This window comes from Colletes latitarsis, chromosome 6 (genome assembly GCF_051014445.1).
Source record: "Colletes latitarsis isolate SP2378_abdomen chromosome 6, iyColLati1, whole genome shotgun sequence".
NCBI lineage: Eukaryota > Metazoa > Arthropoda > Insecta > Hymenoptera > Colletidae > Colletes > Colletes latitarsis.
The window spans coordinates 20,847,876-20,859,825 of NC_135139.1; the positions used below are offsets into that span (position 1 = coordinate 20,847,876).

Consider the following 11,950-nt stretch of genomic DNA (forward strand, 5'->3'; position numbering starts at 1 on the left):
TATTATACATATTTGACACTGTATACAGACAGTACTTATCATAAACGAAGTATACAATCGACATGTGTTCCGAAATAATAAATTTTTAAATTAACATAGAAATCGCCGTAACGATCATGTTTCGTTTCGAAAAAGAAAAGAAACACAATACGATCGTGCAGATAAAGAAACAAAATTAATTATTTGTAGTTTTATTCGATGTACTTCCCATGTTTAATAATAGAAAAGTTAAGTTTCTAGGGAATTTCAAGGCTACGTTTTATCTCGTATTGGAACTACGAGCGGTGTCGTTCTCTTTCTATAAATTGTTTCAATGGAAGAAATTCATTCTTAAACTCTCGAACCGTCATTTACAATAATCGTGACAGTGAACGATACGTCAATGTTTGTGCAAAGGATTGTTAGACCGTGCCGTTTCAATTATTTTTTCCAAGCATAGCAGCCTATGATAATATCATAAGATATTTCATTTTCACTACGTGTCACGTAGAGTTGATATATCGCTATAGGAGCAGTAGTAAACGAAATTGAAACTTCGATGTCGTGTACAACAGTGGCAGAACTTTCTACAAATAATGACAACGATTATTTGTTATTCTTCTCATCTATAGATGAAGCTACAAAAGAATGGCTAAAGTCACTTGCCAATATATGGCAATTATGTAAATATAATACATATTGTTACAATGTTAATATTATAATTATGTTTTCTTTATTTTCAATGCTTCATTTCTCGCATATTTTTACAGGGAAACAGTGCGAAGGTCTAAGCAAAACATTGATAGATTATTTTGAAAGCGCGCCTAATCCATACTTGAGCACAATAAGAATAATAGTAAACACCACAAACTTTAAACAAATGAAATCAAAATCCACATTAGCATTTGCAGGTTTATTTTTTATGGCAATATTTACATGTATCTTTACTCATTTGACAAACAGAATTTTGCATTTATTGTATTAATTGTTGTTAATTTCTTTTAAATGTAGAATTGTTGATGTATTTGTACCAACAATGTGTAAAAGTATTTTTATATAAATATTACAACAATTGATTTAATAATTTGTTTTTATCTATTTCAGTTATCGAAGAATATGCAAAATGGTTAGAACCACGAAAAGAAAAATTAAAGCATTTCCTAGTTCCTGATTTAAAATTAGCAACATTTCAATTAATTATTAGTCAGAGTAACATGCAATTTATTAAATTAGTTGCAGATACATATGACTTTGTAGACCATAAAGAAGAATTCCTTAATATAATAGAGGTATAATTAAAAAATAAATAGTTTAACATATTATGCTCGTACTTATGTACAATACTTATATTCTTTCAGAAAATGATTGAAGATAAAAAGTATAAAGAGGCGGCGCAATATGCGGTTATGTTAAAACTACAAAGTTTCTTCCAAGATATAGAATCTTTATTGTTACCACTTATTTTACAAAATAGGTTAACGAATGTGCAGGAGTTTATACATGATTATCCACAAATGCAAATTGATCTGGTTCAGTATCTAGATAATTTAATCGCACCCGATAATAATATGCATAACCAATTGTCAACAATCATTCAGTAAGTTTAGATAATATTGTAAAAAGTAACATTAAGTATAACAGTATTTATACTATATTGCAGAGAAAAAAATATACCAGATGTGAAGATATCAACAACACAAAAAAAACCAATGATTAAGCTGATATCGCGTTTTATCAAACTGTATAATCTTCCACCAGATTTTTGTCAAAATTTAAATAAGAAACGAAGTAAAGGCGCATTACATTTCCTTATGCATAAACGTTATACAGACGGAAGTTTAAGTATGTTCACTTTTTAAATAATGAGACAGTTTTTAAATGATTTGAATAAAACATTGATCATTTTTAAATTAAGATACCGCAAGTTGGAAAGAAATGATTGAAGAAGCAGTAGGAGATGATAGACAGTTACAACTTGATATGATAAAAATGTTAATTAACGCAAACGATAATAAAGAAGGTTTATATTGGGCTCGAAAATTAAATATACCTAAAGAACAATGGCCATGGGCGATTTCGTACGAAGCTGATCACATTGAAATTGAAGGTAATTTTTTTTATATTTTGATGTCTTTTCTCTGACCATCTACATTAGTGCCCACTACCAACGTGCGTCGCTTTCAACGTCCGTTGTAACGTGTGTTGATTTTTTATCGATGTATTTATGCTAGAACGCACGTTGAGATACGTCGACGCACGTTTTCTTTTGTTTTGAAATAAATAAAGCAGGTCACACGAGTGTCGAAGATGGAGCGTACCGTCAGTCATTTATTAGGTGGGTATTGTGATATACAGTTCTACATTCAGCTTTATTTCTTTATATTTCATACCTTATGCAAAAATGTCCGGTAATACGGTGACTGAAGTTGTAACGGTCGTTGAAATCGACGTTCGTCGCAACGCACGTCGATTTAGCGCTCGTGTGCTCTTGACCATAAACGACCGCGGACATTTAAGGGGGCACTATTGTACCATTTTATAAAATTACGCTATCTAGGAATAAATGAAGGAGCTTCCACTAGTAGAGGAGAAATGAGCGATTGGGAAGACTCAGATGATTCTATAAATTATCACGAATTAAAATTATCAAGAGATTGTATAAAAGTGGTAAATGATGTGAAAAGTTTTGAAGATTTCCTTAATAATGGATTAAGGAACGTTCGTATCGTTGGCATTGATTCAGAATGGAAGCCTAACTTTGGTAATATTCTAAATTAATTATTTAGAATCTTTAGTAAAGGACCTTGTAATAATCAATAATTGCAATATTTTTATTGATCGATAGGTACAAAACAAACTGAGTTAGCTTTGATACAAATAGCAACTAAAACAAATGTGTATATCTTAGATGTAACGACTATGGGATCCAAAATGAAATTGTGGGCCGAGTTGGCCATGACACTATTTGAAAACAAGAGTATCTTAAAACTCGGTAAATATCAATTAATTAAAAACGTTCCAGTGTAGTATAATTTAGAATGAAACATGAAGAAAATTCAATTAATGGGAACAGTATTAAGAAGGTATTCCTTTTTTTTTTTAGTACAAGTATTTTAATCTATCCAGTCTTTACAGCTGGGACAACTACATTTCGAGAAATACGCGTTGAAAATTCATTTCATGTTTCAGCTTTTTTTACACTTGCGTAACTTCGTTTATATTTCGAATTTTGTATAATATTAAAATTTAACCCTCTATTTCAGCGCTGTCCAAATCAGGGCTTGCGATCCCTTTGATGTTTCTCAACTTTCGTCCGCGTTGTTAGGGTTTCCACATGATGCGAAGAAGGTGCTGTGCACCATACACGACGCATGTGTCAGTGATCACGTCATCAAAGGGAGTCAATGCTACTATTTCCCGCAAATTTTGTTTTATTCGTCTTTTCTTTAACGTCGAGGTTTCTCTGACAACGTAGGTAGGTTATGTGGGAAAAGAACAACCGGAAGGGGAAGTAGACGCGTGAGGGATGTTGGACAGCGCTGACTCTTGCATAATGTTCCTGATTGAGAACCTAATAAAAACATTCCCTATAAAGAACATCGAAGGAAATTTTGTAAGATTTGACATCTAATAGTCCTGCTGATTTATTCACGTATCGATAAGCTAGAACATTAATCGATTTATGAACATATAGAAATCCAAGAAATAATTTTATTGCAAGTACATATATGATGTCGTGGATTAATAAAAAAGAAAGAAATACCCTCTTAAAATATTCCACCTTATGTATACATACATTTACATAATTTCGTAATATAGGATTTGGGATAGCTCATGACATGACAGTCATGCATGATAGTTTGCCTGCTTTGGCAAATGTGAAAACGTACGGGGAAGGCTATTTAGACGTAGTCGAATTATGGAAAAAATTAGTAGATGAATATAAGTTTGTATTTCCACACGAAGGTGATGAGCATTTAAACAAAAAAAGTTTAAGTAAACTTGTGGAACTCTGTTTTGGACAGAAACTAGATAAATCCGACCAATTCTCGAATTGGGAACAAAGGCCACTGAGAAATAGTCAAATCATGTATGCGGGTTAGTAATTGATTTTTCGAATATTTAAGTTGAATAAATATGGATATAGTGACAATATAATTTTTTTTATTACAGCGTTAGACGCGTACTGTTTATTAGAAATATATTCAGTATTAGAAAATCAGTGCAAGCAGTTAGATATTCAGTTCCATGAAATTTGTGCGGAAATACAACACATTCCGCACAGATCTCCTAAAAAGAATATAAAGAAACCTATAGATAAGGCAAGCTTTAATATAATAAAAAAGTAAAGCATTTAAAACCAATTATACATTTTTGTATGCATTTTGTTATAGCCGCGTACATCCAAAAACAAAATATTAAATTCTGATAGGAGACAAAATTTACAAACACCTCGACTACCGCAAAGATCAGAAAATATAGACAACACATACGATAAAAATGCGATACAAGAATATCGTCCGCAAATGTACAATCAGAAACAAACGGAGGCTCATAAATGGCGCGTCGTTTGCGATTCGATGTTAGGTGGTTTATCCTTCAAGTTACGGACGTGTGGTTGTGACTGCGTATTCCTTCCATTTGATCAATTTGGAAGTCAATCTTTGAAGGTAGCGGTGTGTGAAAATAGGATACTTCTAACTCGTCGTAAACACGTGAGTGTGAGATCTATTTTTATGTTTTTGTTTAATTTCGTTAATACCGTTATCATTTAAACTGTATTGCGTATAGTTTTTACAGTCTCCTTCGCCACTTGGAAAGATCTATGTAGTGTTGACCGATACTCCTGACGAGCAATTGCGAGAGGTACTCAATCATTTTAAAATATTGGTCACAAGAAGAAATATTTATAGTCGATGTAAAGTTTGTAACAGCAATGAATTTACAAAAGTTCCAAAACTGTTAATGGACAAGCTTACACAAAGGTTCGTTATATACATTTGTTTGTTTTAAAATCATTAAATACAACAATAAGGCTAATGAATTTCTATAATTACTTAGCTTCGCTAAGCTGAATCGCAAATATAAGAGTTATCCTATTTCGGATGCTCCGATAACAAATTCAGTTAACGATTATAAACAAAGCGAGGATCGGACATGGATATTGAGTACCAATTCTGTTAATATCAACAAGTGTTCGACGAAGTATAATATGTGCATACAAATAGACAAAGTACCGGTATCCATATTAAAATCTGTACAACTATTTTATATTTGTGAACGGTGTGGGAAGGTTTATTGGGATGGTACAAATTTAGAACGTACGTTGTACCTTTTGAAAGATCTTGTTCGCGGGTGATTTTATTATTAAATGTGAGACTATGACGAAGTTGTACTCAAAGACTAGGAATGCACAAATCAAAATTGTCTTCGTTGATTTGAGTCAGTGACAACTGTTCCTATAATGTACGATGTTGATAACAAACGAATTATTACGTTTATTCTTTTAAACCGCTATCTGTATTTTAAGAATTTTTCTAACATCTTCAAAAAACTTACGTAGCATTAGAAAGTTATTTTTAATTTTTATTTTATGAGTTGTTACTAATTTTACTTTTTACGTTGATCTTAAAAGAGTTGTTAGATATCGCACAAAAGTGTTTGTGGTACATTTTATGAAGAATGATGCAGTATGAAGGGGACAAATATAACAAAGATATTTTCTTTTTATCTATTTGTTTAATAATCTATTTAAGTTTTATTTTAATGTTTCTACAATTTCTCATAAGCAAATATTTAATTATTGAATTATAATACGATGATCTTTCGTTTTTCACACAGTACATTCTACTTACATAATATGTAGTGTAGACAAATATATTCATCAGGTATAAAAATATATGTCTACTTTCTATAAAAAGTTTTAAATGGTTTTTATTTGAAAATAAAGTAACTTATTAATTTTTATAACATTATGCTCTGAATTCGTATTTTCCAAAAGGTAGTCTGTGAAAATGTTGTTTTTATCTAAATAAATTTATGAACCTTTTATTTTGTTTCGTTCATTGCGAAAAAATATTCCTTGTGTACATTTCGAGGGATTATTGTATTATGAAAAATTTTGTAACATATTTCATTTTGAAATCATTTCATTTTTTACTATATCATATGGTACATATACTTATCAAAACGGGCTATAATGTGTTGGTTTTGGTGCTTCTGTTTCTATATCCGGAACAAATTTAATCGGGTCGATGAGTCGTTTCTTTCCAAAAGGTGGAGGACCAAGCAACTTTTCTACGTCGTCATACGTTAAAGTTTCTCTTTCTAGAAGCGCTTCGGCAAGCTATAAATTTTTATAATTAAAAGTCAACATATGAAAATATATTTTGATTCTGCAAATTGTAAGCATACAAACCTTTTTTAATTTATCTTTATTGTCCAATAACAATTTCTCAGTTGTTTTATACGCTTCTGTTATTATTCTTTGTACTTCAGCATCCATTAAATTTCCCATTTTTTTACTGTACAATTTTTTGGTTTTCTGAAAGAAAGAAAAAATAAATCGACACTAGCATTGTATAGGATTATTCTGTGATTAATATAATAATTTTTACTTCTTCGTCGATTATGTCGTATTTTATCGTAATTATATCTTACCGTGCTTGTCATTTCTTCATCAAACGAAATTAAGCCTACTGTTGGACTCATTCCATATCTTTGAACTTGATCATAGGCTATTTGTGTTATTTTTTTTAAATCATTTTCTGCTCCAGTTGAAATTTGATTGAATGTTATGCTTTCTGCAACTCTACCACCTAACATCATACATATTCTTTGGAAAAGTTCTTGTTTGTTGTATAGTTTCTGATCTGATAGAGTATACTGTGCAAAACCCAAACTCAAATTTGTTCTCGGTACTATGGTTACTTTAAGTAAAGTATCTGTGTATTCTAATAACCATCCTACCAAGGCATGCCCAGCTTCGTGATAAGCAACAACTTTTTTCGTAGAAGGTGTTAATGTATTTGTTTTTTTTGTTGCGCCACCTATGTTTCTATCGATTGCGTACAAAAGATCGTCGCTTCTGACTTTAGTTTTCTTTTCTCTTACCGCGTGCAATGCAGCTTCGTTGCAGACATTTGCTATGTCCGCACCTGCAAAGATCTCGCTTGAACCTAACCTCTTACGTCAAACTAGTCAAACTACAGTGAAAAAAAAATACAGTAGTGCCCACTTAAGTGTCAGCGCTCGGGACCGACCGCGGTCGTTTAAGTGGGCACTACTGTATCTTTAGAACTCATTAATAATAATCGTATACAATACCACTGAAACCAGGAGTAAGAGAAGCTAAGTATCCAGAATATTGGTCAGGTTTGCCTTGCAATGACAATGACTTAAGATGATATTCAAAAATTTGTTTCCTCTCTTCCATGGTAGGAAGATCGATTAAAATGTGTCTGTCAAATCTACCAGGTCTTATTAAAGCTTTATCTAGAACATCTTCCCTGTTTGTTGAAGCAAAAATAATAACATCCTCCGAACTCGTCATTCCATCCATTTCTGCCAAAAGTTGATTTAATGTTCGTTCGGATTCGTCGTTACTGAGATCAATATTTCCTTCTGACCGTTTTTTCCCCACCGCATCAATTTCATCTATATATATAATGCTAGGGGCTCTGGAAAATAGGCGAAGTAAAAGTTAATCTTAGAAGGACATCTAGAAAAGAGATATTTTTTACGAAGAGTAAAGAAAATAATCAACCTCTTTTTAGCTTCCGCAAATAGATCCCTTACACGCGCTGCACCTAATCCACCCAACATTTCGATAAATTCGGATCCGTTCATTGACAAAAACGGAACATTCGATTCGGTTGCAACGGCTTTAGCTATAAGTGTTTTGCCACACCCTGGTGGTCCCAAGAGCAAAGCCCCTAAACGTAAACAGAATTAATAACAGCTAAGACTATATCCATATGGAAAGGAAAAACAGTAGAAATCGAAGTTTTTCAAATTGAAATTTCGAATACCTTTGGGTACCTTAGCACCGAGTTTCTTATATCGATCAGGTTGCTTAAGATAATCTACAAATTCCATAATTTCTGTTTTGGCTTCCTTTAGACCAGCTACATCTTCGAATCGCACACCTTTACCAGAAAAAGGCTCAACTAATGTAAATGATGCCTTCGTTTTTTGATTCATGAAATCTTTTGGATCTGGGAACTTCATTCCCATATTACGAAAAGACTTTCCTCTAAATATCATATATAATAGTCCTAATAAAAGTAAAGATGTAACTATTGAACCATCATTGTTTTTTTTATGTATATACTTAATTGGAACTGCATCCTCTGGAAAAATTATATGGTACAATCGTGTTAGAAATACCAATATATGGATGAAATAACATTAATTTATTTATTGAAATACAATTCTGTTTGTCTTCTGTACCTGCTTTAATACCAACACTTTTTTCTACTTCTCTAATTTTATCTTCTAGAATTTTTGCATATTCCGCGGAGTTTACTCTAAAATATCTGCGTGGATATCTTTGACCTTTATAAATAGCATCTGGTCGAAGATATACAGTTATAATAAAGTCGTCAATTACAATTTGTTCGACTTCTCCTTTTAAGAGCATCTCATTTATAAAATCATTCCATATAAATTTATGTATCTGTAACATATTAACAAAAATTATGTAATTAATAAATTAACAAACTTTGTTATTTATTTACGCTAACGAACCTGCATAGAATTAATCATCTCAGTGTTTGTCAATTGATAAGATAGTATAAATACACTAATTATAAGAAATAGTTTTAGAAGTATCACTATAAATTCGTTGGGATCATTAGGATTCCTGTTAGGACCTTTAGAAGCTCCTCCATTATTTATATTTTTATTTGATAATCTCGGTGTTGTACTAAAATTCCTCGTACTGTACAATGTTGTAAAACAGTACCTTCTACGAGGATCATTTTTAAAAAGTAATGATTGTATCGCGTTCAATTCTTGATGTACTTTTAAGTAAAGCTGAAATGGATATTTTTTTATGATTGGGTCATATAATCAATGATGAAAAGAAGCACCGAAATAATTACTTACTCGATGTGTTGCCGGAAGACATAACCTACTCGCATCATTATTAAGATTGATACATCTGGATATGGTGTTCTTTGAATTATATTTAAGAAAGGAAACCAGATACCTTCGCGAATCGACATACTGTCGTTTTGGATATTTTATTAAATTCTGCATAACTTACTCGTAAGCACTGAAATCATGAGCGTACCATTTAACACTGGCACATAGATACTTGTGAAAGCCTCACTCATGTGTCGAGCGGTTTAAATGTTAAAGACATTTCTTAACTGGCGAAATTTCATTAGTTAATGCAACAAATGATGATCAATCACAATTTATTTTTATCTTTCGAAGAAAATTTTCGGTTTAAATCGGGGGCCTGCGTTTTACAAATTGTGTAGCATTAGTATTTTCAAATGGTAAGTCAGTGCCATGAGGAAACTGTCATCTAGCGTTGTAGAGAACGTACTATTTCTCGATAAACTTGGACGTTCTGCCGTAGATGGCGATACAGTCTTAATTATAAAAAAAATATGTATTGCATGCAACATCTATTCCATACTTCGTCTGTGTTAATACGCTTAAATTGTTTTTTTTTTAAATTACTTTGTTGATAGTATCATAGACAAGGTATACGAGTAGACCTTCCACCCAATGTATTTTTTCGGTCCATTTTTCTAGAGCTCTAGAGCCCCATTACCATTGCCGTGCCACTCATAACATTACCAAGATTTAGAAATGAATTTCAATCCCTTCCCCATAGTCAACTCGCATGTATTTATGCACACGTTACAACTGTCTGCCCACTAATACTAATTCAGTGAATAGTTTCCCAACTGACGTGGACGCTAAAATCACCTTTGAGTTTTTCGCTCGGTATGGCAATTGTTCGAACTGATGTACAAAAAGACACGTATTAACAAAAATTAACGAATAGAAAATGAGTAATACTACAGATACGGAGGTTATACATATGTCTCTTGATAAATCTATAAATTGATTCATAACAGTGAGTCTTTCTTTCTTGCTTTCGAAACAGCTGAAATCCGATTTGTGTCAACCTGCATACGATTTTGAGTCTCAACTGCCCAGGCATTTTTATTTTCCAACCCATGTATACCTATTACACATAAACGAGGTAACGAATAGACCTATCGTTAGTGGGATGAACGCTATCGCTGTACCACGAGTGTCTTATAATATGAGATACACTCTTTCAAAGTGGAACAAAATGTTAAAAAAGTCATGCATCAAATTGTAAGAGGATCCTCGTAAGAAGGCTTTAACCTTCGCAATGGTTTGAATGGGTCGATGATCAACAATGACTAACTCATGGTCACTGGTGGTCAACAGTGAGGTTGACATCAAGGTCAGTGGTCCAGTGAAGGTCCAGAAATGGTCAAGAGGTGGGACCAATCGAAATAGCGTTGTTCTCTAGACCAAACGGTTCTTAACTCTTCACGTTGACACTGTCTCCCCACTCATCGACTTCCCCACTCGAAGACTACCGCTGGACAAATTCTTCAGTACCCCTGGAGCATCCAGGGGGATCGGGTCTCGCGGGCCTAAGTCAGGCCATTCGTGGAGTGCTGACCACCAGGGGGACCAGGACTGACTAGGAGTGACCAGGAGTGACCAGGAGTGACCAGAACTGACCACTACTGACCAGTGCTGACCAGTGCTGACCAGCGCAGATCCGACTACTGACCACTACTGACCAGTGCCGGACCGTGATGACCACTGGTAAGAACTATTTAAACTTGCTCTCCCCACTTCTATTTTGTCGTTTGATACCAATTGAATGTTATGGAACTGTCTAACGCTTTTGCTAAATTACGAATCATTTCTTATGTTACAGCTGGACCTCTGGTGCTGCTTCCTTGGTAATGGTAACTAATGCTCAACAAGTAGTAAGCCCACTTTACTTATTTATATTATTATCACAAAACTGACCAGTTTATTTTATTTGTTTGGTCATAATTCTGTGTTGTTTTACTGCCCGGTTTTATCTAATTATTATGTTTTCTTCCTTTATTTCTACTTCTGCCTTATTTTTTGAATTGGCATAATTGTGTTGGATCATGTACCTATTTTGTTTGCATATTATTTTATGTATTCTGTTTGTATATTATTTTATGAATTTCGATGTTACTAATTAGAATGAGATTTCTATTCTTGTTCTATTTCGCTAAGATATTTTGTTTGATTCTTGGGTATTTTCATTCTTTGATTTCATCGTTGGATTTTCAATTCTGCGTTGGATTTTTAATCTTTGTTTCTGTTCGTCGTTGAAATTTGTATGGTTCTTGAGATAATTTTTGCGATCGTTTGCTATTTTACTTCGACATTATACTCTCGTTACGCAAGTATAGGTAGAATACTTTGTTCGTAACATGTGTAAATTTTGTACATTTCCTTAGGTAGGTCTAGCATCGAGAATTTCATAGATTCTCACTTTTAGGTACATCAGCACGACAAATTATTCCATCGCTTCGTCTAGTTTGCATGGTGGTTATTAAATTTCCTTTCGTATGTCACTAATATGAGTATCAATTTTAGTTTCAGATTATTTGCAGGGACATCGAAGACGCCACAACCGCCGAGGGACATTTAATTTTAAGTCTATTAGATTTAAGCTTCGTCGCGAATCTTAAAATTAACGTCGAAGATTTCTTTATTGTACATATTTCCGCGTCCTACCAAGCAATTATTCAATAAGTAACTTCTCGTTCTCTCGTTCCCTCGTTCCTAGCTTCGGTCACCGCTGTTTCATCGATTGAAACATGTGATCGGCCGTGTATCTGGTCCTACAGATCTAATCGCCTTCCCTTGGTAAGCTTGATTGAGGGAAAACGGCACTTCGCTGGAAGGTGTGGAGTTTCCG

General features: G+C 33.4%; 2 protein-coding genes across 3 annotated transcripts; one reads left to right on the plus strand and one right to left on the minus strand.

The window, feature by feature from the left end:
* The first annotated feature begins 99 nt into the window (after nucleotides 1–99).
* Nucleotides 100–6,028, plus strand: Nbr (exonuclease mut-7 homolog). Of its 2 annotated transcripts, none has more exons than XM_076766389.1 (13): nucleotides 100–662; nucleotides 750–890; nucleotides 1,084–1,268; nucleotides 1,338–1,576; nucleotides 1,640–1,821; nucleotides 1,895–2,086; nucleotides 2,537–2,740; nucleotides 2,825–2,971; nucleotides 3,799–4,077; nucleotides 4,153–4,301; nucleotides 4,374–4,694; nucleotides 4,780–4,964; nucleotides 5,041–6,028. In XM_076766389.1, exons 1-13 carry the CDS (start codon nucleotides 539–541, stop codon nucleotides 5,336–5,338), a joined length of 2,646 nt encoding a protein of 881 aa, XP_076622504.1. In that variant the 5' UTR covers nucleotides 100–538; the 3' UTR covers nucleotides 5,339–6,028. The 2 variants fall into 2 exon arrangements, with proteins under 2 accessions (XP_076622504.1, XP_076622503.1); XM_076766388.1 differs by having other exon boundaries at nucleotides 105–662; nucleotides 4,771–4,964.
* An 82-nt stretch (nucleotides 6,029–6,110) lies between these two features.
* On the minus strand, nucleotides 6,111–9,504 carry Spg7 (SPG7 matrix AAA peptidase subunit, paraplegin). The gene is made up of 9 exons (XM_076766390.1): nucleotides 9,088–9,504; nucleotides 8,728–9,015; nucleotides 8,431–8,656; nucleotides 8,010–8,330; nucleotides 7,745–7,913; nucleotides 7,306–7,658; nucleotides 6,640–7,136; nucleotides 6,398–6,523; nucleotides 6,111–6,325 (listed from the first exon to the last, which is right to left on the minus strand). The coding sequence occupies exons 1-9, from the start codon at nucleotides 9,238–9,240 to the stop codon at nucleotides 6,164–6,166; spliced, it is 2,295 nt and encodes a 764-aa protein (XP_076622505.1). The 5' UTR covers nucleotides 9,241–9,504; the 3' UTR covers nucleotides 6,111–6,163.
* Between the last annotated feature and the right edge of the window lie 2,446 nt (nucleotides 9,505–11,950).